Below are 25,924 nucleotides of genomic sequence, written 5' to 3'. Positions count from 1 at the left end.
TATGCACAGGCGGATTCCATTGTCCGTCCAAAAAATGAACACGATGGACGGAATCCGCCCGTGCATAGAATGGAGTCTATGACATGGGCGCAGACACGTGCGCCCGCCACAGTCCACAAGCTGTGGATTCTGCAACGTATTTTCTGTTGATTTTCCGAAGTGTGCACATACCCTCACCATGTTTTTTTTTTTTTAACCTCTAGGACTTCATGCTCTGCTCAGTAAGAGTGAAGTGGCGTACAAGTTCCCTGAGCTGCTGCCATTTGTAAGTGCGACTTTCTGTTTTTCTAATGCAGTAATTCATAATGAGATGTCCCCATATTAAGATCCTGCTTCTCAGACGTACAGCATTTTGATGTATACTCATTCACTGTGTGAGAACTTTGCAATCTGTTCACTTTGTTAAATGAAAACATTTTTCTTATTAAAAAGTTCTAACCATATATATTTACATTTCATTGACTCTTGTCTTACAGAGTGAGCTGAGTCCACCAATGCTTATTGAACACCCATTGCGCTGCTTGGTGCTGTGTGCTCAGGTGCATGCTGGAATGTGGAGAAGAAATGGGTTTTCTTTAGTCAACCAGGTGAGGAGATCTTATTGTCCGCCTTTCACCAATTTGGATTTTGGTAGAGAAATTTTTAGTTACAGAAGAGTCTGTACTACTGTAGACTCCCATTAGTTTAAAAAAAAAAAGTTTAAAGCTGTAGCCACTGATCATAGCTCCACCCAATGAAGTGATACACTCTTAAGGCTCAAACATGTTGTGAACAGGTACTAATATGTATTTTTTTTCTGAACAGATCTACTACTATCACAACGTCAAATGCAGAAGAGAAATGTTTGACAAAGACATTGTGATGTTACAGGTAACATTTTATAATTTTATGTTGCTAATAATGAGATTTCTGCCATTGTCTTCACAGTAAATAAAGCAAATACTGCAGAGGGGGAGTATGCAGAGTCCCCTGAATTGTGTATGCTGTTTATATGTCAGTCCAATACCAATATGTTACAGTATGAAGTCATGTTCTTTAAGAAAGTTATCTAAACTTGAATTAAAGTGTCACTGTCACATATACACAGGCATGTCAAACATTTTGATCGCTTGGGGTCTGGGTATTTAAACCCCCAACTGATCATTACATTTAGTATGGGTGAAGTGTCTGTAAAGAGCCTCTGTCCCTTATGAGATCCCAGCTTGTGCTTGCATTGCAGAGATGGCCCACTTTGTAATGCCTCAGTTCCCTATGGGGTATGAGCATGTGTCACAAGGTTCCCCAGCAGCACCTGGAATCTGTAAAGGGGATCTTCAGACTGTATAACCTCTAACTAGGAAAACTATGTTGAAACTCCAGTGGGGACTGTAATAATTTGTGTCTAATAGTTATAGTAATTGTGTAACACTGTTATTGTCATCTGTCTGCATATTCAGACACTGCATTGTAACCCCAATTATTACTACTTGGTATGTTATAAGACAGAGGTAATTATTTCTGATGAGAGATGTAAATTTAAGCCCATGTGTTTTTTTTTGTGTGTTAATAGGCTGGAGCTTCAATGATGGATCCCAACCATTTTCTGATGATCGTCCTCAGCCGATTTGAACTTTTCCAGATATTTGGCACTCCTGATTATGGAAAGAGGTTTAGAAAAGACAGCACAAACAAGGTATCACCTTACACACAATGGGATTTCCTCATTGCCTCACTGCTGCTTTGTCAGTGGAGAAGGTGAGGAGACCTAATAGGGATGATTGTGCACTGAATCGTCTCTGTTCTCTCTATCCAGGATCTAGTGCAGCAAAATAACACCCTTATTGAAGAGATGCTACACCTGATCATTATGATAGTTGGTAAGATACTAACAACACATCTGCACTATTACCTTGTTGATAAAAACATACATTTTTACTGTTTTTGCAAATCCATTATTAAGTGTTAAGATTAGTAAATAGAGAGCAAATCCCTTATTCAGGACCAGCATCACTTAGTTTGAGCGTCACTTAAAGTGTAGCTGTCATTTCAGATGATTTTTAAAAACATATTCCTTGCTGCTATGCCATGACATAGTGCTGGTACCCTGGACTGAGCAGGTTTGCACTGTCATGGGGGGGATGATTTATAGTACACTACCACATGGGGAATGTGGAGGTAGAAGGGGTTACTAATACACTGCCTTTGCAATGTGCTATGTGAGGAGAAATTAAACAGCAGCAGCACAGCAAGGAATTAGGGACAGTGTGGATCCTCTGAAAAATGGAGACAGGCTCGCAGATTGTAGATACGAAGCTCAGGCTGTCTCCTCCTCCAGTTTAGAGCAGTATCTATTTTTTTTTTTTTCTGCGATAAGTAATTTTTGGTTAATGATGTATTTTACAAATATATTAGGAATCTAGTAGGCAAGCAAATTGAGAGAAATTGACCAATTTTGGTCTTGTCATCAATCAAAAAGTCACTGTCTGTTATCCAACAAGCACTTTTTGGGATAATTTAATTTTATCAGCATGATTTAGGGGCATGGGAGTAAATCCATACGCACATGGAAAGCAAATCCATACAGGGCCCCAGTGCTACACTGCATCCAATCCTGCTCCTTTACTGCAAACATAAGTTCTGCTGTCAGAACTGATATGGCTGCTGTCTGTATTACAGGTGAGCGGTTTTGTCCCGGTGTCGGGCAGGTAACTGCTGCCGAAGAGATAAAGCGTGAAATCGTCCATCAGCTAAGCATACGGCCCATGGCTCACAGTGAACTGGTGAAGGCCCTGCCAGAAGATGTGAGTATGCTGGGCTTTCATCGCTGATGCATCTCTGAAATGTTTCATGTTATCAAAGATGATTATTAAAGGGGTATTCAGCAGGTTAGATAAATCTAACCTACTGATATGTCCCTATTGCACAGGAGGCGCAGAAGAGGAAGGTTTGTTTCTTACCTTTGTCCTTGGTGCCGTTCCTGTCCCCTTAGTTGTTTAGTCCATGGTCCGGTAGGACTGTTAGGAGCACTGTGGACCATTGGGAGCACTGCCCCACCCCCATAGTGCCGATCCGGACCGCCCCCGTCTAGCTCACTCCATTGATTATCATTGGAAGGGGCAGGCCAGCCATGGGAGAATCGGCGCTATGGGGGCAGGCAGTGCTCCTAATGGTCTCACTAGCCCGCGGAGCACTAACTGCACCAGAACAGCGCCAAGGAAGAACGTAAGGGACATACCTTCCTCCTGGGCATCTCTTGTGCAGTAGGGACATGTCGGCAGTTTACATTCGTCTACCTACCTGCTGATATATCCCCTTTAACATAGGGATAGAACAATTTTCTAGTTTACACATAAACATGTAAAATTTTCTGTTCACATCCTTTTTTTGTACAATAGCTGTAGACCCGTCCCTGCACAGCTGAATGATATAGGCCGTGGGCTAACTGGGTAGTGCAAACTATGTTAGTGTCATGTGACCCCATGTATACAGTATATCATACTGACTAGTGTATTATAGCTTGGTGTAGTTACCATAAATATGCCATATTTTTATTCTCAAGTTTGTTCTTAACTCACAGGAAAATAAGGAAACTGGAATGGAGCAAGTGATCGAGACTATTGCATCATTTAAGTAAGTGGCATGATACCTTTCTCATATGATCGCAGTCAGAACCTGTTTAGTATATAAAGTTTGGTGTTTTTTTTGTCATGGTTTTAGAAAGCCGGGCCTGACAGGCAGAGGACTATATGAGCTGAAGCCAGAGTGCACCAAGGATTTTAACCTCTTTTATTATCATTACTCGAGAGCGGAACAGTCAAAGGTAAATGCATTTCCCTACATGGTTTTTATGTTCGGTTTACAAACCAAAAGTTATTGTGTTAAAGAGGTTATTGGAAATGAGCGCAACTCGAGCTTTGAGTCCAGTCATTCCACATGTGATTAGCGGTGGCTGAAGAAGTTGGATGCAGCCTTAGGCAGTCTATGAAAGAATGGATATGGACATAGGGCTGTATGCCTGTTTTTCCAGACGTTTTAGGGCTGTATCCAACTACTTCAGCCACCTGTATTTAAATGTCGAATGATTGGACTCAAAAATGATCAGGTTGCGCTCATTTCCAATTATAATCCCTTTAGCGACCAGACTCGAGCATGCTCCAGTTTTTACTCATCTCTAGTTATAATAGAAAGGTGTCTGATCATGCTGGTTATCACTGCTTGCTTTATGTGGGGCAGTGTAGCAATCTAGTACACAATATAAGGTAGAGGTTTTTATCGTTATAGCTATAGGTATTTTTATATCTGGTGGATGGTTCTAGAAGGAATATGGCCCCCTTTTCCCACTTGACAACATACACAATGGGGGAGATTTATCAAAGGGTGTAAATATACACCTGTAAACTGCCCACAGCAACCAATCACAGCTCAGCTTCCAGGTCTGGTCTAATTTTTACACCCTTTGACAAATCTCCCCCAATGACTATAGGAGGATTTTCAATGCGTTCCTTTTACTTGTCACTAAAAACTGAACAGATCGTAAAGTAAACTCTTCAGATTCACTAATAAGATTGGGTTCTTACGTTTTTCAGGCTGAAGAGGCCCAACGTAAACTGAAGCGGCTCAATGAAGAAGATGCAGGTATTCAAGTCTTTAGGGGGTTATCAACCTTATGTTCGGACTGCACTTGTTGGGCGTCCTCAGACATGCTAAAAGTTACTGCTCACCGGGTGTAGTGCTTGGAAGTGCTCCCCCCCCCCCCCCCCCGGTTGGCAGAAACATTCAACTCATTTGCCCTATTCACTCTAAGTTGGTTTGATTCAGGGGCGGGGGTGTATGTGCTGCCTTATCAGGCTTTTAGTTTGTGTAACCAGACCTGTGTTTGGGCTAGGTTTGCAGCTGTAATCCAAGGGTGGGATTTTAGTCTGATAGTTGGATTAACACAGCAGCTAATACTGTATTTTAGAGTGTATTATGGCCAAAGCACCTCCTGTCTATAGAAATTGTTAGTGAGGATCAGAGGCACCAACCCCATTGAACTCTTGTTGTCTCAGCGTTTTATACATTCATGACTATGGCCATAAAAATAAATCATAGATACAAAAAGTACTGAAAAACACAGGTTAAAGGGGTAGTTTACAAAAAAAAAATCTATCAGCTGCTGTATGTCCTGCAGGAAGAGGTGTATTCTTTCCAGTCTGGAGAGAAGAACAGGTTTTTATGGGAATTTGCTACTGCTCTGGACAGTTCCTGACGTGGACAGAGGTGGCAGCAGAGAGCACTGTGTCAGACTGGAAATAATACACCACTTCCTGCAGAACATACAGCAATTGAAAAGTACTGGAAGACTGAAGATTTCTAAATAGAAGTAAATTACAAAACTCTGGCTCTTTCTGGCACCAGTTGATTTAAAAGAAACAAAAAAAAATGGTGACTAACCCCTTTAGCTTTTTTCTTTATTTTGTCACAGCTCTGCCACCACCAGTGTTGCCTTCATTTTGTCCACTCTTTGCCAGCCTGATAAACATTCTCCAGTCAGATGTTATGCTTTGCATCATGGGAACAATTCTTCAGTGGGCAGTGGAGCCCAATGGATGTTCCTGGTCCGAGGCCATGCTGCAGAGGGTAAGCACATAAATGCTTAGGGTTTATGTATATCAGTAATGGACAGAAGGTGGGATTCTATCCTGTAGATGTGCCATCAATATCTGAAATGTGTTTCTGCTTTTTTACTAAAAGGTTCAGAAGGCCGGATCAGAAGAAGCTGAAGGAGGATTTCAGGAAGTCCACTGTATGTGGGCTAAGCAAAACACGTTCTTTACATTCTGCCCAACCCCTCCTGCAAGGCCATCTTCTTACACTGAAATCCTCCATCAGCTCCTTCTGATCCGGACAGTTCTGATGACATCACAGAGGGGGTGAGACCTAGGCCTCCAGGTCAGCTCATTCCGATGATGTCACATAGGGGCGGGGCTATGTAATGATGCCGTCATTGAGGGGGTGAGGCCTATGGCACTGATGAAGGCTGTGAGATGGCGCACAACGGCCAAGAAGCCCTACTTAGATGGCACTGTCCTTAAACAATAACATGCATTTTTGAGTGGAGAGACCACCAAGATCTTTTATAACCAATCTTTTATGATATGAAATGCCCAGAATATAAGCTTAAAGTGTCACTGTCGTTTAATTTTTTTCTTGTTGCAGAAATCAATAGTACAGGCGATTTTAAGAAACTTTGTAATTGGGTTTATTAGGCAAATCTGCCATTATCTGCATTCAAAAAGACTTTCCCCAGGTCCCCCCCCCTCCCTTCTCTCTCTCTCATTCACTGCTCATTATCAGGAAATCTCAACTTTTACATCAGTCGAGCCCTGTGTAACCTATGGAGAGGGGAGGGGGGAGGAGGGAGATTAGTCGCCAGCAGAGAACAAAGGATTACACAGCGGGACCTGTGTGAAAGCTGGTATTCAGAGGTCAGAGAGGTCAGTGCTGACTTCAGAGGAGATAGCCCAGTGATGTAGCTGTAAGTTAACTCTTTGTTGTCCTGTTTTGGTGCCTCATCTCCCTCAACCCCTCCCCCTCTCTATAAGAGAACCATGAAGGCCGGGGGGAGAGCTTCAAACTGCTTTTTCATGATAAAAATAAATTTTACGGCTAATAAACCCAATTACAAAGTTTCTTAAAATCGCCTGTTCTATTGATTTCTGCAAAAAAAAATAATTTAAACGACAGTGACACTTTAATAATGGTGTGGAGAGCTCCTGATATGGAAAGGGAGGAATAATATAACTTTAAAGTGCTCTTTGCACTAAGTCATAAGGGTTGAACTAATGCTATATTGTGAATATATTGTATATGTATTTATAATGTTTATGCGCTGTTAGTCATGTGGGTGTTAGTGTGGTCCTTCAGCCTTCTTGAGATCCAGCTGAAAAACACCCTATAAGACTATTTATAAAAAGTTGATCACAGACAGGTTTGTCTTCTTGAAAGGTAAATTGTTCAGTGTAACGTTAATTTAACATCGTGTTAATTCTTCAGGTTCTGCATCTGATTGGAATAGCATTACAAGAAGAGAACCAGCATCTGCAGAACATCAGCGAGGACAACGTTCTCACCTTTACTTTCTCAGAGAAGATCTCAAGTAGGTCATGGCAAATTGGTTACCTCAGCAAACCTTGTGCAAATTTGCGGTGCTTTCAGGAAGCAATACAAGCCTGACACTTACAGGACCTTTCACCACATTTCCCCCTATCAAGTAAACAATGCAATTTATAAATCTCTCCATAGAGAAGATGAGTGTCATGTCTTTTGTTGCTGTTGGTCTGACTGTGGGTTTGATGACCTAACAGCTGTCAATTTGGGGCATCAGACCTCGTGATCAAGACCATTATAGTAATAATGTGGCCATAGAATAGATGTAAAATTCTGTGCTTTGTAGTCAATCAATTTGGACTCCCCTGTGCGATCCTCTCCAGCTCTGTGTAATATCGGTTGGGCTCCATAGACTTACATAGGCAATCTGTTGCAGTCCAACTGATCACGTTACAGGTCTGAACATTCATACCCGGACCGGTCAAAACTTTTGACATCTCTCTATGACATGTCAAAAGTGTTAAGTGTTTGCTGTAAATTCATTCATCGTGATGATGTAACCGTATTTTTGTCCCTTCTCAGGACCAGGTGAAGCTCCAAACACATCACCTAGCATCTTGGCTTTGTTGGAGACATTGCAGAATGCGGCTCACCTGGAGGTCCACAAGGATATGATTCGCTGGATTCTAAAGGTAATGCTTCACCAATCACTTCTGTCATTCTCAGCTTGATGGCAAAGAAGAAATGTTAAAATATTATTTAACTTTAGAATTCTGATTACGCCACCAAAATAAAACCATGTTTCCCCATTATTAAAAAAGCACAGCTACTTTCTTCCAAAAACAGCGCCACCCCCTGTTCTCAGGTTGTGTGTGATATTACAATTCAGCTCCATTCATCTCAGTGGAATTGGGTTGCAAAACCCACACCGAATCTAAAAACGTGAGTGCTGCTGCTTCTGGAAGAAAGTAGCCATGTTTTTCTGGATAAACCCTTTAGGTAACCTCTGTGCCTGGTATTACTGTAATATGATCTTCTTTTTCAGCTGATCGGCAAGGGAGTTTTACATTGAAAGACAAACTGCTTTATTTCTTTGCTTATCTGTAAAATAATGTAGGGTTTTATAGCTTATTTGTAGAACTTGGTTGCTCATATACAATTATGTTTCTTTTATAGACATTTGGAACAATTAAGAAGATCAGAGAAAGTTCTTCTGCTACTCCAGTGGTCGAAGTAGAGGGCAGTGTGCTGGAGGAGGTATGAGTCCTGTATCTTGATACACATATACTCAAAGAAAATAGCAATTGAAGACAGCGTCTCTTAAAGTATCAAAAAAGTTTCTTCTTTTATTTTGCCATATGCGTACAAAAAAATGAACAACGTTTCGGCCCTTTAAAACACACTGAGCCTTTCTCAAGTATTGATACACATATACTGTATATATAGTCTAAAATAGATAACTAAATGGAAAAATTAAGTAGGTTAATGTGTAGACATTATAAATATAGTTTTGGGGACTGCAGATGATTACTGGCATTCATATGGTTCGCATACGTTTCCCAGCTGCACAGTATACATCTGCTATGAAGCGTCCTGTGGGGGGTGCCTGTTACTAGTCACAGCTCTCTGTGCGGGGATGACTGACAGGCAGAGACACCCATTAGTGGCGCCTCTGCCTGTCAATCATCCCCGCAGAGCACGCTGACAGACAGGGAGCCGTTACTAGTCACTGGTGGCTGCCCGCCAAGATGACCAGTTGCCGCCCCTCTCCCGGAGGTATAAAACTACTTCTTCCCTGATGTAAAGCTACCGCTGCAGACGTAGTTTGGTAGCCTTGGGTTGCTGCCCAGTAGATCTATACTGTGCAGCTGGGAACCATATCAGCTGATTGGTTCCCTTTTAAGGGGATAAAAGAATTTAAAAAAAAGGGCCACTCTTGTGCTTAGTTTGTGTTTGGTATTGCAACTCATTGATGCGAATAGAAGTGAGTTGTGATACCACACACAACCTGAGTGCAGGGGTGGAGCTGTTTTTGGAAGAAAGCAGCTATGTTGTTTTTTTCTAATCGTGTTACCCGTTGACTATATACAAAAGAAAGGAGCCATATTGGGAATCTAAACCAGCTTTATGATCATGTAAGATGTAAACAATGATATTAGAGCCATTATTAAGGCCACAGCTTGTAAATGAATAACATGTTAGAGTATGTGGCAGTGTTCACACTTTGCAGGCTTCTTACATTTAAATGCATTTGCTGTGATGACTTCTAGAACACTCGTGATAAAGACAAGGCAGAGAGAAAGAGGAAGGCGGAAATTGCCCGACTCCGCAAAGAGAAGATCATGGCCCAGATGTCGGAAATGCAGAGACACTTCATTGATGAAAACAAAGAGCTTTTCCAGCAGTCGATGGATGAACTGAGCGCGTCTGCATCAACATCACATGACAACAGGTGAGAAAAGTACCTTATAACATGAGCCTTCCCCCATCAGAAAATATCTAAATGCAACTTACTTATGTACTTACGGTGGTCTGGGGTCAGTTATGGAGCAACGTGAAGGCTTGGGACACTTGTCTGCTGCGATGACATGCATAAACATGGCTGTGTAGTTTTATTAGCAGTTGCGTTGGGTGGGTGGCTAATCCCTTAAAGGAAGAATAGGGAACCTGCAGATATTTTGTATCACGCTTATAACGTTTGTCTGTCCAGGTATGATAAACAGCTGAAGGTTCCCAATCCTTGCCCAATGGGAAATTATAACAAATAGCATTTATTATTTAGCTGGTGGAGGTCTGACGACAGCAATCCTACTGTTCTGTAGGGAAACATAGTTTACTTTTTTTGGTATGTTCACATAGGTGGAATCCTGCGGTGGAGCCCCTGCCGCGGAATCCTGCCTGCCTTGGTGTGTCAGTGGGAGGCCTCACGTGCCGCCACTCTCAGCTCAACAAATTGACATGGCGCGCTAGGCTTCCCATTGACACACTGAGACAGGTGGAATTCCGCCTGTTTTACTCAGTGTGAACATACTCTTTCTTTTTAATGCAATTTAAAGAGGTTAACCAGGATTAGAAAAACATGGCTGCTTTCTTCCAGGAACAGCACCTTTCCTGTCCTCAGTTTGGGTGTGTTTTTGCAGCTCAGTTCCATTGAAGTGAATGGAGGTAAGTTTTGATACCGAACACAACCTAAGGTAAGAGGTGGGGCTGTCTCATCAAGAAAACAGCCATGAATTTTTAAATTCTGGACAACCCCTTTAAAGGGGTAGTCACATCTTCAGGTCTGACTTCTGAGACTCCCACTGATTCTTTAAATAAAGGGATTGCAGCCTTAGTTAATTAACAACGGTTTGACGGCCCAGAGTTAGGACACCTACCGATCATAATATAACAGCTTATCTTAGAAATCTAAAATCACATTACACGTTCAGAAAAAGCCTTTACTTTTCCTGTCAGCCTGCTACTCTTCTGTGATTTCTGAATGTAATATAAACCATATCATCTTATAATCTATACAGCGGTCCTGCTTTGCTGGACTCCAAGCTTGTTGCACTCGGCCCTCACCAGACCCGGTTTGTTGAACAGAGTCAGCTGGTCACCTGTATCCTATGTCAAGAGGAGCAAGCGTACAATGTTGACAGCAAAGCCATGGTCCTAGCTGCCTTCATCCAGAGGTCTACCGTCTTCTCCAAGAACAGAGCCAGGATAATTCAAGACCCAGGTATAAAGCCAGATCAGACGACTTCTTAGAAACATGGAGAATTCCAGCCGACATAGAAAGTTATTGTAGGCTAGCCAATACTCTTAAGGAGCTACCCCTAGCTACTTTGTGTAATGTTGTCCCAGGTAACATCTTGGCTGTCTTCCCAAGGAGACACATTACCGACTTAAACCTCCCTAAACCCTGACTTACTGCAGATGCTTTCCTCCTTACTCTTGGAGGAGATTCTGGTTTGGCTGATAATTCTTTTGAGAGGTCCCATATTAAAGCTACCTCCAATAGGTGGCACTACAGAGCCAGGTCTTTTATTTGTAGATAACTTCTATTTCGCATAATGTTTTCCCAGGGAACCTTGTATGACATGTAAGACTCTCTAAGGTAGGGATGGGGAACCTTCGGCTCTCCAGCTGTTGCAAAACTACAATTCCCATCATGCTTGGACAGCCAAAGGGAAGCTTTGGCTGTCCAGGCATGATGGGAATTGTAGTTTTGCAACAGCTGGAGGGCCGAAGGTTCCCCATCCCTGCTCTAAGGAGTCACATTATACCTTCAGACCTAGTGAATAACATAAAACCATCTAAAGTAATGTAAATCCTATGTATATATAGTATATACTTCTAAAGTAATGTAAATCCTATGTATATCCTCCTCAGTATAATACTTTATCATTGTTGGAGTTACAATGCTACTACTACGGCTTATTTGTATTGCTAACCCAACGAAATCTTCTGTGCAGACAACTATGATCCGCTCTTCATGCATCCAGACTTGGCTTGTGGGACACACACAGGAAGCTGCGGGCACATAATGCACGCTCACTGTTGGCAGAGGTTCGTATTAGGTATCAGTCTTCTAGTAGAATACAGATAAACCTTACACAGAAATAACTGAATGTTTCCATGGTGGATTTGTGGCATTGTTTGCACGTGCTGCAAGTAGTTGTGCTGAGGCTACGTTGCAGATTAAAGATTTGCATAGCAAAATCCCACTAAAAATCTGTGAAATTTTGCAGGCATTAGATAAGCGCAGAACTTAACTGTTTATTGTTCTTATTTAAAATGTAAATTTGTTTCTTTTTCCAGATATTTTGATGCCGTACAGATGAAGGAGCAGCGTCGGCAGCAGCGTTTACGCGTTCATACAAGCTATGATGTGGAAAACGGTGAATTCCTCTGCCCACTTTGTCAGTGTCTAAGCAACACCGTGATCCCCATGCTGCCTCCACCAAGAAGCTTATATCACAGGTCAGAGATGTTGTGCTATGATAGTATAAGGCCTACTGTATACATTCAATATTGAGTATGTACTTTGTATACGTCATGGCACTTTAAAAGGGTTGTCCACTTTCCAAACTTTTAGAAGAGTCTCTGACAATGAGCAGATCACAGAGCCCTAGCAGGACCCCTATCGGGCTGTTGTAAATCATGGTGTTTGTTTTGCCTGCAGCGCCACCACAGGGAAAGGGTCCTATCACAGAGGCCGACTACGGCCTGATAACTTAAGTAAACTGGACCTATTAGACAGCCCAATAATTGGGCAGTAAGGCCTGCATGGACATCGTTAGCAATGCCCAAACACCTGATACCATACCTCTCCGAGCTCCTGGTCTTCTCTCCTGTGCCTGATCAATATTGCAAACAAGCGTCAATCTGCTAGATCGGTGTTCGTTTACTGGACCTATTACATGGCCCAATAATCCTTAAGCAAGGGTTTCACAGACATCATTAGCGATGTCTGTGCAGCCCTTGCGCAAACAGTTTATACATTACCTCTCCTTGCTCCCGGTCTTCTCCTGTGCTCTGCATGCTTCCCGATCCCGCGGCTGCAGCATCAGAGCAGCCTGTCTGAATTGACAGGCCACTCAGCCAATCATTGGCCGGGACGCATGCAGAGTGCAGGAAAAGACCAGGAGCGTGGAGAGGTAATGTATTAACGGTTCAATCGTCAGCTGATGATTTTAGGTCTGGATCTAAAGAAACGTATCAGCCGATGTTTGTTTAATCAGCTGAATGTTGTGTCTATTACATGAGTAATTACGTGTAATAGTGCCCTTACTCTGGAAGAACCAACCTATTCGTGCACTACAGTGCATAGCCTGTCGCCATCTCTATCACTGTCTTCTGTGCTTCATGTCCACAGGTTAGATTTTTCAGATCAACCAGATTTAGCTGAATGGGTAAATGTTACTGGGCAGCAAATCCGAGTACTAAGAGAACTTACTGGAGACAAGAGCACAGGTGAGTGGACCGAACTATAGTTATGTTGGTGACTCCAGAGATATCTATCTATCTATCTCTGGAGTCATCATAAAATATATGTATGTGTGTTTGTGTGTGTGTGTATATATATATATATATATATATATATATATATATATATATATATATATATATATATATATATATATATATATACATATATACATATATATATATCTCAATGTTGTTATTACAGATGAAGCCGAGTCTTCCCAGCAAATCCCTGAAGGGTTCCGGCCTACTTTCCAACCAAAGTATGTATTATAAGTATGCTTTACTTGGCTAATCTAATTTTACTAAAACAATCTGATTCTTAGACAAGCAGAACTATTTACAAAGTTGCTTCAGCTCCTTATTTTATTTTCCAGGAACCCATACTCAGATAGCATTAAGGAGATGCTAACAACATTCGGAACAGCAACATATAAAGTCGGCCTCAACGTTCATCCCAATGAGCAGGACCCTCGCGTCCCAATCATGTGCTGGGAAAGCTGTGCATACACCATACAGACTATCGGTAAGAATAGATAAGTTATACATATCGACAATCATTTTGTCCTTGTTGGACTACAGCCAACACCATTTTGCTCTTTTTCAGAACGTATATTAACAGATGAAGAAAGACCTTTGTTTGGCAATCTACCGTGTCGGCAGGTAAGGAGGATTTCTAATGATAAAACTTGACACATCTGAGACCTTTTGGGTCCATTTACACAAAGATTATCTGACAGATTATCTGCCAAAGATTTGAAGCCAAAGCCAGGAATGGATTTGAAAAGAGGAGAAATCTCAGGATTTCCTTTATGACCTGGTCTCAGTTTATAGTCTATAGTTTATATAGTTTCTGGCTTCAAATCTTTGGCATATTATCTTTCTGTGTAAATGGACCCTTTCTTTAAAATTAGACATTGATCATTGGCTTCACTTGTAGCTTAAAACTCTGATGTTTGTGGAGATCTCTGATGTATCTGGAGATCTGTCTGTAGAGATGAGTGAACCTCGAGCATGTTCAGGATCAACCGAACCCGAACACTCTACATTTGATTACCTGTGGCTGAAGAAGTCTAAAGGGGTTGTTCACCAAAAAAAATATATACTTTGTTTAAATCAGCTGGTGCTAGAAAGTGACAGAGATTTGTAATTTACTTTTATTAAAAAATCTCAAGTCTTCCAGTACTTTTCAGCTGCTGTATGCGCTGCAGGAAGTAGTGTATTCTTTCCAGTCTGGAGAGCAGGAGAAGATTTCTATGGGGATTTGCTACTGCTCTGGACAGTTTCTGACATGGACAGAGGTGGCAGCAGAGAGCACTGTGTCAAACTGGAGAGAATACACCACTTCCTGCAGGACATACAGCAACTGATAAGTACTGGAAGACTGAAGATTTTTCAACAGAAATAAACCACACTTTCTGGCACCAGATAATTTAAAGGTTAAAAAAAAATGTTGATGAACAATCCCTTTAATGTAGCCCCAGAGAGTTCTGGAAAACATTGATACAGTCATAGGCCATAGGCTGTATCCACATTTTCCGGACTCCTTGGGGCTGCATCCAAGCTTCTCCAGCCACCGGTAATCGAATGCCGCACGCTCTGGTTCTCCCATTTCTAATTGTCTAACGATTTTGTTTGTTTGTAGGACGACTGCTTGAAATCCCTGACAAGGTTTTCGGCAGCACACTGGACCGTGTGTCTTATAGCAGTGGTGCAGAAACACTTTTCCCGGCTTTTCCAGTGTAAGTTGTTACACAATATTAACCTTTTGTTTTTCAGAGTGATAGTATGAACAAGTCTGAAAGCTAGCTTGTAAAAGAGTATCCTAAAAAACAAACTTTTTATATGAGAGACCCATTAAAAGTTTTTCAAGAACACAAGCCAGGAAGAAGTATGTGCTCCTGTCTTTGTGTCACATGACCTGGGTGGACTCCAATGCAAGTCTATAGGTTCATACAGGTCTCATAGATACAGAGAACTTTTCTATATAGTGGGCCACAAATAGCATCATGCGGAATACTTTTTTGTCAAATTGCTGACATATGTCATGTGACATGTCAAAAATTTTCCTTTATTGGGGTGTGTCAAAAATTGCTAGGACGAAGCAGGAGAAGCCTGCAGCTAAGCGCTTCTCTCCATGTCTGTCTTCCTAGTGCAGGATATGGGCTCCATAGACTTTCCAGCAATCAGTGGATTCTCAGCAACTAGACCCCAACCAATTAAGTGTTTCTCACTCATGTCAAAAGTTGTTTTTTTTTTTTTTTTTTTTTTAAATGACTGTAACATCTGACACAATGATATATAACTTATACAGTTATGTGATTTTATCCTCCTATACAGCAATTGTGCAACAAGAGGGCAGTGAAGAGGCCCCCAGTATACTTGACATTGACATGTTCCATTTAATGGTGAGTTTTTGAGTCATTTGGCAGCTCAATACTGTATTTTAGAGCATTTTTGTACCCGTTCATATAATTGTCATGGCTTTCCAGAATAAAGGGCCTCAGTTGTTGGTGTGACGTGCTGCTGTATGTCCTGCAGGAAATGCTGTATTCTTTCCAGTCTGGAGGGCAGGAGAGGTTTTCTATGGAGAGTTCCTACTGCTCTGGGCAGTTCTGGACATAGACAGAGGTGGCAGCAGAGAGCACTGTGTCACACTGGAAAGCATACACCACTTGCTGTATATGTATATATATATATATATATATATATATATATATATATATATATATATTATTTTGTTCTTTCTTTCGTTCTTTCTTTTTTTTTTAACCAGGTTAAACACTATACATTACTGAGTCATAGAGGTCATTCTTATGTGTGACTCTGTTTGTCTTGACAGGTCAGCTTGGTGCTCTCTTTTCCGGCAGTACAGTGCCAGGACTTTTCAGGGTACAGCCTGGGTATTGGGGACCTTCACCTTTTTCACTTAGTAACCATGGCGCATATCATTCAGATAGTGCTGACATCCAGGCCTGGTAAGTAGATTTCATAGTGAATGCACCATATTTATCTAGTATGAAGATTTTAGGATGTTTTCCCAAGTGGCAGTGTCACCATTCTATTCATTCTTTATGGGAACCAAAGAAGCAGCACATGAGTGACCTACTGCTCCATTTTAACTGTAGATTGGGGTCCCCATTCTCGAGATTGTGGGAGCCCCAGTGGGGTCAGACTTTTACCCTGGAATTGGTTTTCCCCTATTGGGATAATTTTGTCAGATTGGAATACAAGATTAGAGTTAAATTGTAGGGTTTCTGTAGGTTGAACTGGATAGACTTTTGTCTTTTGTCGACCTTATTAACTATGTTACACCACAAGCACAGAGAGGATAAGCGGCACCACAAACTCATAAGGGAATACGACCACTAGCGGGTAACTGCCGGATCCGTTATATCGGTGGTGCTAACTTTAAAAGTCCATAATAAATCCAGTAACAAAGAAAAAAGAAGTTGCACTCACCCAAAATGTCTTCTTAACCTTAATTTTCTGTTCTTAAACAACAGACATAGTGTGGATATATATTGAGCAGACGCTACGTGATCGGAGTGGTGACAGCTTGTTTCACGCTCTAAGGCGCTTCTACGGACCACTCTGTTCACGTAGCGTCCACTCAGTGTATGTCTGCACCATGTCCGTTGTTTAAGAATAGAAAATAAAGGTTAAGAAGACATCTTGGGTGAGTGCAACTTCTTTTTTCTTTGTTAGTGGACTTATTAACTATGTTACTATGACTGACATTTATTTTTTATAGCATTGTGCCACCTGGTGTGTGGAGGATACTCGTACTCAGTCATTCTGCTTGGCCTTGTCTTTGCATAGCAATCCTTTGTTTACGGCTGGCCAGCCAAGAGACATAGCTTTTTCTCAGGAACGGAGCAGAGCCCTATTACACGGGACGATTATCATGCAAAAATCGTTATATCGTTCGAATTTAAATGATAATCGTTCTGTGTAATTGCAGGCGACAATTGAAAAATCGTTCATATGTCGTTGTTGATATAGATCTGAACCTAAAATTATCGTTTATCGTTCGCTAATCGTTCGCTGTAATTCCATGTTCGTTCCCTCAAGTTCCGCATTTGTTCACTAATCGTTCAGTGTAATTGCACATTGTTCATTGTTTTTCTGGGATCAGAAGGAATAAACGATCATAGTAATCACATCTAACGACCATCGTTCTGTGTAATATGGTGAATGATTTCAGGTTAACAATAAATAATCTTGTTTGCGATCGTTTAGCGTTAGTCGTGTTATAGGACCCTAAGGAGCACAAAGAACACAGAAACAAAAAAAAATATTAAAGAGGGACTATAAGCAGGGTAGCTTCATCTCCCTATTGCACACAGAGAGCTGAGGATGAAGGTATGCCTGTTATATTCATACTCTGCGACATTCCCATATATCCAGCAAGGCCGTTTGGAGCGCTGCCCCGCCCCCGGAGCACTGGACCAACCCGCTCCACTGATAATCATTAGAAGGGGTTAGCCGGCCAAAGGTGGAACGTTACTGTGTGGGGCAGCGCTCCAAACGTCCTTACCGGAGACGTGATTACATTAAAACTGCATGGGAATGGCGCAGAGGATGAAGGTAGTAGACATACCTTCCTCCTCACCACCCCGTGCGCCATAGGGACATATCAGCAGGTTAGATTTGTCTAACCTGCTGATAGTTCCACTTAAAAATAAATAAATCTAGATGTATGTTATTAAGTGACTTACAGGATAAATCCTTTAATCATAGATGAAGATGGAATGGAACAGGAATGCCCAGATGGAGAGGAGGAACAAGCTGCATTAGCTCTGTATAGGACAATCTGCCAATGTACTGGAAGGTAAGAAGTTGCAGTATAAGTTGCCTCACATTGGGATTTGCTTTGTATTAGTCTTGTTACATGGTCATTTAATTATCGGGCCATAGAAAAGGGGTTCAGTTCCCTTTGGAACCCCTTTTCTTGCTTTGTGGATGAGCTGATGTTTTGTTGAAGAGGGAAGTGGTTGCTGCTTATTCTCCCTGCAGCAGCACTACACATAGGTAGAGCTCAAAGGTTCTTTGCCCTTTAACACCTTCCCTCCAGGTCCTCTTTTAGTTATTGTCAATAACTATACATTTGCCTTGACATTTTTTGTATTTTTTTTTTTATTTTTAAGCACAATGAAGAGGTGGTCCTCCGGTTGGCACCTGTATCGAGCAATAAAAACAGCAATCCTGCCCTTCCTGAGGTGTTCAGCTCTGTTTTTCCATTACCTGAATGGAGTCCCAGCACCTACAGAATTGCCAGGTAATGTTAGTAGTAGTAAAGGTCACATATCAGGGGAGACTGTTCAGAAGAACGGGGACTGTCAGTGGCGGATTGGTTGGGGAAGGTGTGACTGTGGCATAAGTATTATTTTAGGCTGTATCATCCCATTTCTATATGACTATTTTAAATCTTTTACAGAAGGTCCCATGGTTGGATCTCTGCAAAATGATCTTTTCTATAACTTTCTTTTAGTGAGTGGATTGAGCCAGATCGAGCATCTTTGCAGTTTTCTCTCATTGCCCAGCAACTTTATCAGCATTTTTCAACAAAATCCCCAAGTCACAGACACGCTCATTAACAGGTAATTGTAAAACTAATTGTCTAAGTAAGCTTGAGACTTAAAGGGACTTGAGACTTAGATTAAATAACCTGCTGATAGTCCCCTAGGGGGCACAAGGTGCTGAGGATGAAGGTACCTCTCTTACCCCTATCGTTAGCGCCGTTTCTATGCTGTTAGTTGCGAAATCCTGTGCCTGGCAAACGTTAGGCTTGTTGGGGGCGGGGCTACCCAAATACACAACCACCATTAGGAGGCGGGGCTACGGCCTCCTAATGGTGGTTCTGTATTATGTCCTGTATCACTACAGGTCTAACTACGTACAGTGTATGTATACAAACAATTTACATTAAAATCAATTAAAACAACCAAAACAATTGTTCATGTTAACAAGCTATTATTTTAGTCGACCAATGGCATACTGTCATCATCTTGGAGGAAAAAAAAGACCGCCATGTTTACATTTTTGGCTAATAGACAAAAGATCTGCGTTTTTTGTTTGGCCAGCTTTCAATTCAGGAAAGATCTTTCAACCACAAATCACCTTTTTTTTTTGTTAAGATCATCCAGGGGATTTTATAAGTTTATTCAAGGGTTGTTCAACTATGAAACTATTTTTTCCTATTGTAAATCCAAGATAAGAAAAACATAATTGTCTTTCTTGCAGAAACAGCACCACTCTTGTTCTCAGTTTGGGTGTGGTATTACAGCTTGGTTCCATTAAAGTAAATGGAGGCGAGATAAAATACACAGTTAGAGCACAGAGGTGGCTTTGTTTATGGAGGAAAGCCGATAAGTTTTTGTAACAACATTCTGCTAGCAGATGCCGGGTGACCTAAATATGGGATAGTCAGTGTTTGCCCTGAAGTAGCAGCCTACGTGATTTTGGATAATATTTGCGTATTGCAGATATGTTTAGTTGGAATCTGTTCTAATTGCAATTATTTTTTTCTAATTGTTAAAGCTGGTGTAAACACAAGGAGGTGATAAGGTTTCTAGATGCTGCCGAGCGAACAGCCATAAGGTAAGCGGGTAACACCTGACCCACTCCGTAGAGCCTTACTTGTTAAGAAATTATAGTGTAGGTCAGGTGATCCCTCGCAGTTGTCTACATGACAGGGTTGCACTTCATGTATGTTCATATAGGTGAACATAAATTTTACACTTCTGTTGGCTCTAGCCGCTGTTTGTTGTGGGTTTTGCTGTCGGTATGGGGTGATGTTGTTTGGGGATGTCTCGACCAACCACTGTCAGATAATTTTTGTGAAGATAGGGGTCAGGCTAAATGGAAGTTCACTGACCAACCCCTGTGTTCTGGGAGAGATAAGCCACAGCCAGAGCTCTCCCCCCCCCCCCCCCCCCCCCCCCCCACCAGAACACAGGAACACTCACCTAAGCTTGAACGTTGCTGTGTAAGGTTAGGTTCTTGGACGGGAGAGATAGCTGATGGCTGGACAGAGGAGGAATAAGAGAGCGATAAAATAATGTTGAGTACTAAGAATGAAAAAATGTAGTGTAAAGTATTATAATCAGTCCTATTTCTTCTAGTTATCCACGAGAATCCAACAAACTAATAGATCTGCCAGAAGATTACAGCAGTCTCATCAATCAGGCTTCTAATTTTTCGTAAGTACCATATTCTGAATAATCTACATTTGAGTTTTTGGTTATTCGAGAAGAGATTTATAACTTTCTGTATTTGATTTAGATGTCCAAAATCCGGAGGGGATAAGAGCAGAGCCCCCACTCTGTGTCTGGTGTGCGGTGCCATGCTGTGCTCTCAGAGTTACTGCTGCCAGACTGATCTGGATGGAGATGACGTGGGGGCCTGCACTGCACACACTTACACCTGTGGCTCAGGGATGGGGATCTTTCTCAGGTCAGTAGAATCCGTGGAACCTCCATCATGGAGACTGGAAATAGCAGAGTACCATTAAAGAGTCGGGGCCCTATAACATGGAGCAATAATTCTGATTGTTGTCTCTATCACACAGACTGATTTGGCCAATTATCAGTCTGTGTAATAAAGACAACAATCAGTCGATGAACACATGATAATGTATGAACAGTTTAGGTAACGTTTAGGAACGTATGGTAACGTATGAACTGTTTAGGGCTAGGGCTGCACGGATATCGCTAACAATGTCCGAGCAGCCCTTGCTAAATGATAATTGAGCTGTGTAATAGGCTCAGTAAACGAGCGCTGATCTAGTAGATTGGTGCTGATTTAGGGTGTGTTTAAACAGATTTATCTGAACGATTTTTTAAGCCAAAGCCAAGAATGGATTTGAAAAGACGAGAAATCTTTCCTTTATGACCTGTTTCTGTTTATAGTCTGTTTTGGGCTTTGGCTTCAAAGAGCTGTCAGATAAATCTCTCTGTATAAACACACCATTAGAGTCCATTTATACAGAGAGATTATCTGACAGATTATCTGCCAAAGATTTGAAGCCAAAGCCAGAAACAGACTATAAACAGAGATCAGGTCATAAAGGAAAGCCTGAGATTTTTCTCTTTTCAAATCCTTTCCTGGCTTTGGCTTCAAATCTTTGGCAGGTAATCTGTCAGATAATCTTTCCGTGTAAATGGACCCTTACATTATTGATCGGGCTGCCATTGGCCTGTGTAATAGGACCCTTAGACCTATATATGATGATGGAGCGATAGGACTGTTTATCATTCCACATGCAGCTCAGTGTACTGAATAAAGTTTTAAGAGCGACGTGTATAGAGTAACTATTCAAGCAAGCACTAGACATGACTTATTCTAATTGGCTCTAGATAGTACATTTGTGGTGATAAGTATAATATGAAGTGTGAATAAAATGAAAAAAGCCTGAGGTTTTTAACCCTTTGAGGACCAGGCCCAAAATGACCCAGTGGACCGCGCAAATTTTGATCTTAGTGTTTCCGTTTTTCCCTCCTCCCCTTCTAAGAGCTCTAGCACTTTCAGTTTTCTATCTACAAGGCCATGTAAGGGCTTATTTGTTACAGGAATAGTTGTACTTTGTAACGGCGTCTTTCATTTTACCATAACATGTATGATGGAATTCCAAATATATTATTTATGAAGATATAAATTGGTGAAATCGCAAAAAAGAATACAATATGGTAACGTTTGGGGGGTTCCTGTGTCTACGTAATGCACTATATGGTAAAAGCGACATGATACTATTATTCTATAGGTCAGCCCGAACACAACCATATGCAGGTTACACAGATTCTCTAATGTTATATATTTTTTTAAAATGAAATCCTTTTTTTTGGCAATTAATTATAAATAAAATGGGCCTATTGTGACGCTTATAACGTTTTTATTTTTTCACCTACGGGGCTGTATGGGGTGTCATTTTTTCCGCCATGATTTCTAGTTTTTATTAATACCATATTTGTGAAGATCGGACGTTTTGATCACTTTTTATTTTTTTTATATATATAATGTAACATAAAATCGGTAATCCGCGCACTTTTTTCCCTCTTTTCGTGTACGCCGTTTGCCGTTCGCAATGACACTTGTTATATTTTAATAGATCGGACAATTACGCACGCTACGGTATATTATATGTTTATTTTTATATGTTTTATTTATATAATGGAAAAGGGGGGTGATTTCAACTTTTATTGGGGGAGGGGTTTTGGGGTAGTGTGTTTAGTGTTTTTAACTTTTTTTTTTTTACACATTTGAAGTCCCTTTGGGGGACTTTTACATAGATTAGTTTGATTTCTACTCTGATGAATGCTATGCCATAGGCATAGCATTGATCAGTGTTATCGGCGATCTGCTCATTGAGCCTGCCTGTGCAGGCTCAGTGTAGCAGATCGCCGATCGGACCGCACGGAGGCAGGTGAGAGACCTCCGGCGGTCCGTTTTACAGATCGGGACCGATTGGTAAGTGACAGGGGACTCCCCCTGTCACTTACACTTAAACGCCGCGGTCGCGCCGCGGTCGCAGATTAAGGAGTTATTGACACGCGGCAGCGCGATCGCTGCAGCGTGTCATTACCGGTGAGGTCCCGGCTGCTCACTGCAGCCGGCCCCCACCTCCTATGAAGCGCGCTCCGCTCCGGCGCACGCTTCATAGCGGGAGAAACACCCAGGGCGTACAGTTACGCCCCTAGGTCGTCTGGGGACAGACTTCCATGGCGTAACTATACGCCCTGGGTCGTCTAAGGGTTAAGGTGTCTGTATACATTTAGATTTGTGTCACTTATCATGTGTTGTTGTTGCTGCAGAGTAAGAGAATGTCAGGTGCTCTTCTTGGCTGGTAAAACCAAGGGCTGTTTCTATCCTCCTCCCTATCTGGATGATTATGGAGAGACTGATCAAGGACTCCGGTACGTGGCATGGTTCACATCATCAATTATCATTGTACAAGTGTCAGTGAGCATAGATGAGAGATGGCAAAGTGCTGGGCTGCTTGCACCAAAGACACTGGTATAAGCACCACCAAATGAGCGGGTGCTCAAAGCTGACGTACCAAAACTGCATAGAAACACCAAAGAAGGAACCGTATGTCATAGAAACAATGGCACACCAAAAAGGTCAAAATTGAATAAACTTTATGAAACCGATATCAAATAGACGTCATAAACCTTATTACAAACACTTATAGTGCGTTTACACGAAACGATAATTGGCCCAATCGTACGATTAACGATGTCGGAGTAACGATTTTTTTTTTCATAACGATCAGCGTTTAGACGGTACAATATATCGTACAGAAAATCGTTTTGCGATCGCTTAAGCCTATCTCACACATTGGTTAAATTGGCGAACGACTGTTTACACGGAACGATCTGCGAATTTTTTGCGAACGACGATTTGAGAACATGTTGTAAGATCAAAATGAACGATTTCTCGTTCGTCGTTTGATCGTTCGCTGCGTTTACACGTACGATTATCGTTCGAATTCGATCGTTATCAGGCAAATTCGCACGATAATCGTTACGTGTAAACGCAGCATTAGGGCCCTATTATACGGGACGATTATCGTGCGAAAAATTGTTAAATCGTTTGAATTTCAACGATAATTGTTCTGTGTAATTGCAGGCAACGATCGAAAAATCGTTCGTGTGTTGTTGATTGAGATCTGAACTTAAAATTATCTTAACTCGTTCGCTAATCGTTCGCTGTAATTCCACGTTCGTTCGCTCAAGTTCCGCATTTTTTCACTAATCGTTCAGCGTAATTGCACATTGTTCATTGTTTTTCTGGGATCAGAAGGAATAAACGATCATAGTAACGATCGTATCTAACGATTATCGTTCTGTGTAATATAGTGAACAATTTCAGGTTAACAATAAACAATCTCGTTTGCAATCATTAATCAATAGTCGTTAATCGTTAAAAATCGCTCAGTGTAATAGGACCCTTAGAAAGGCAGAATGAATTGTGGCCCTTATGTCCCTACGCGTTTCATCCCGTATTGGGACTTCCTCAAGGGTCACCTATGAAGAAGTCCCAATACGGGATGAAACACGTAGGACCATACAGACGGCAATTCAATAAAAATTTAGTGTTTTTAATAGGGTTTGTGATGTCTATTGGATATCTGGTTAATAAAGTTTATTCTATGTCTTCATTTTTTGTTGTGCCATTGCTTCTATGACATACAATTTCTTCTTTGGTGTTTCTAAGTGCTGTTCTTTGCCGTCGTCTTTATTCTCTTGCCATACTTCATGCAACAGCGCACTCGGCACCCCTGTTCCCATGATGGACAGGAATCTCTGTGATCGAGGTAATATGTTGTCATCTTAGGAAAAAAACCTTTAATATATACTGAATTTTTTTGCCTCTATAGACGCGGAAATCCTCTTCACCTCTGTAAAGAGCGTTTCAAGAAGATCCAGAAGCTCTGGCAGCAGCACAGCATCACAGAGGAAATAGGACACGCACAGGAAGCAAATCAGACGCTGGCCGGCATCGAGTGGCAGCATTTATAATACAGGCACACCTTTTTCTTTTCCAGTCAGTCCTCTTCAGTTGTTTTTTTTTTTGTTTTTTTTTGTTTTTTTAGCACCCCTGTTTTCTAAAAAAAAAAAAAAAAAAGAAGAAAAAGCAGAAAAAAAAACCAAACCCTCCATTGTTACCTTTTCATCCATGACATAAACAGCGCAGATCTTTAATTTATATTTCATTGTCTAGTTCACGGAATAAAGCGGAATTTTCCTCAAACACTAAAAACGTCATATCTATGTCAGGTTTTCACAAGTTATTTTACCCTTCCGTTATAAGAAGCGGTAAAATCGGTAGGAGAAGGGACATCATCGTAGACGTTCTGTAGACTCGATAATGTACGGCCACCGATCCTGTCTATACGATATTGTCACTTTACTGGGGCTGTAATTTGCAGTCCTCTTTTGTTTTTTCTTTTTTTTTAAATCATATCTTTTGGCTTGAAGGGTAGAGATGAACGAATCTGCAGTAAGATTTGCTAAACCCAATGAATGAGCCATCGATTAGTCTCGATAAAGTCGTTCTGCTTTGTAAGTGTTCCATTCGATTCCCCAGAAAAGTCTGGAGAGACTGGTGGTCAATGAAGAATCGCAACACTTGCAAAAAATAAAAAATAGAAGCAACATTTTTTTTTTTAAGGCTAATGGTGCTTTTATACAGACAGATTTTTGAAGCCAAAGCCAGGAATGGATTTGAGAAGAGGAGAAATCCCAGTGTTTCCTTTCTGACCTGTTCCCTGCTTAGGCTAGGTTCACACTGCGTTTTCAGCATCCGTTTAACGGATCTGTTTTTTTTAACGGTCAAAAAAGTAGTGTCAACAGTACTTTATTGTGCGTAAAAAAAACGCATCCGTTTTGATCCATTTTTTTTTTTTTATAATGGAAGTCAGATCAAAAACGGATGCACATAAATGCATCCGTTTTTTTTTGCAAAAAACGGATCCGTTAAACGGATGCTGAAAACGCAGTGTGAACCTAGCCTTATAGTCTGTTCCTGGCTTAAAGGGCACTCCAGCAAAAATCTTTTTCTTTCAAATCAACTGTTGCCAGAAAGTTATATAGATTTGTAATTTACTTCTATTAAGAAATCTCAAGTCTTCCCATACTTATTAGCTGCTGTATGTCATGCAGGAAGTGGTGTTTTCTTTTCAGTCTGACACAGTGCTCTCTGCTGACATCTCTGGCCGAAACAGGAACTGTCCTGAGCAGAAGAGGTTTTCTATGTGGATTTATAGAAAACAGAGACCGAATTGCTGTCCATGCCAGAGATGTCAGCAGAGAGCACTGTGTCAGACTGAAAATAAAACATTTCCTCCAGAACATACAGCAGCTGATAAGTATGAGAAGACTTG

The 25,924-nt window shown here is 41.3% G+C and overlaps 1 protein-coding gene across 3 annotated transcripts in view; it reads left to right on the top strand.

The window, feature by feature from the left end:
- The window catches only part of UBR2 (ubiquitin protein ligase E3 component n-recognin 2), a 54,475-nt gene extending 29,031 nt beyond the window's left edge, over nt 1–25,444 (top strand). For all 3 annotated transcript variants that reach the window (XM_069955327.1, XM_069955326.1, XM_069955325.1), the window contains exons 16-47: nt 204–265; nt 477–587; nt 805–870; nt 1,550–1,672; nt 1,793–1,856; nt 2,656–2,780; nt 3,557–3,609; nt 3,697–3,799; nt 4,566–4,614; nt 5,444–5,598; nt 7,015–7,117; nt 7,651–7,760; nt 8,245–8,325; nt 9,339–9,520; nt 10,587–10,789; nt 11,526–11,619; nt 11,872–12,033; nt 12,929–13,026; nt 13,244–13,301; nt 13,416–13,564; nt 13,646–13,701; nt 14,684–14,780; nt 15,379–15,446; nt 15,881–16,016; nt 17,782–17,872; nt 18,189–18,319; nt 18,533–18,641; nt 19,582–19,641; nt 20,166–20,243; nt 20,326–20,496; nt 22,851–22,952; nt 24,419–25,444. In XM_069955327.1, coding sequence (XP_069811428.1) covers nt 204–265; nt 477–587; nt 805–870; nt 1,550–1,672; nt 1,793–1,856; nt 2,656–2,780; nt 3,557–3,609; nt 3,697–3,799; nt 4,566–4,614; nt 5,444–5,598; nt 7,015–7,117; nt 7,651–7,760; nt 8,245–8,325; nt 9,339–9,520; nt 10,587–10,789; nt 11,526–11,619; nt 11,872–12,033; nt 12,929–13,026; nt 13,244–13,301; nt 13,416–13,564; nt 13,646–13,701; nt 14,684–14,780; nt 15,379–15,446; nt 15,881–16,016; nt 17,782–17,872; nt 18,189–18,319; nt 18,533–18,641; nt 19,582–19,641; nt 20,166–20,243; nt 20,326–20,496; nt 22,851–22,952; nt 24,419–24,560 — 3,392 coding nt within the window. In that variant the 3' untranslated portion in view covers nt 24,561–25,444. The remainder of the gene's footprint in view (nt 1–203; nt 266–476; nt 588–804; nt 871–1,549; nt 1,673–1,792; nt 1,857–2,655; nt 2,781–3,556; nt 3,610–3,696; nt 3,800–4,565; nt 4,615–5,443; nt 5,599–7,014; nt 7,118–7,650; nt 7,761–8,244; nt 8,326–9,338; nt 9,521–10,586; nt 10,790–11,525; nt 11,620–11,871; nt 12,034–12,928; nt 13,027–13,243; nt 13,302–13,415; nt 13,565–13,645; nt 13,702–14,683; nt 14,781–15,378; nt 15,447–15,880; nt 16,017–17,781; nt 17,873–18,188; nt 18,320–18,532; nt 18,642–19,581; nt 19,642–20,165; nt 20,244–20,325; nt 20,497–22,850; nt 22,953–24,418) is intronic.
- The last annotated feature ends 480 nt before the right edge of the window (nt 25,445–25,924 follow it).

This window comes from Dendropsophus ebraccatus, chromosome 15 (assembly GCF_027789765.1).
Source record: "Dendropsophus ebraccatus isolate aDenEbr1 chromosome 15, aDenEbr1.pat, whole genome shotgun sequence".
In the NCBI taxonomy this organism is placed as follows: domain Eukaryota; kingdom Metazoa; phylum Chordata; class Amphibia; order Anura; family Hylidae; genus Dendropsophus; species Dendropsophus ebraccatus.
Note: the sequence above shows the minus strand (reverse complement) of the source record. Positions and strands in the feature narration are given on the sequence as shown.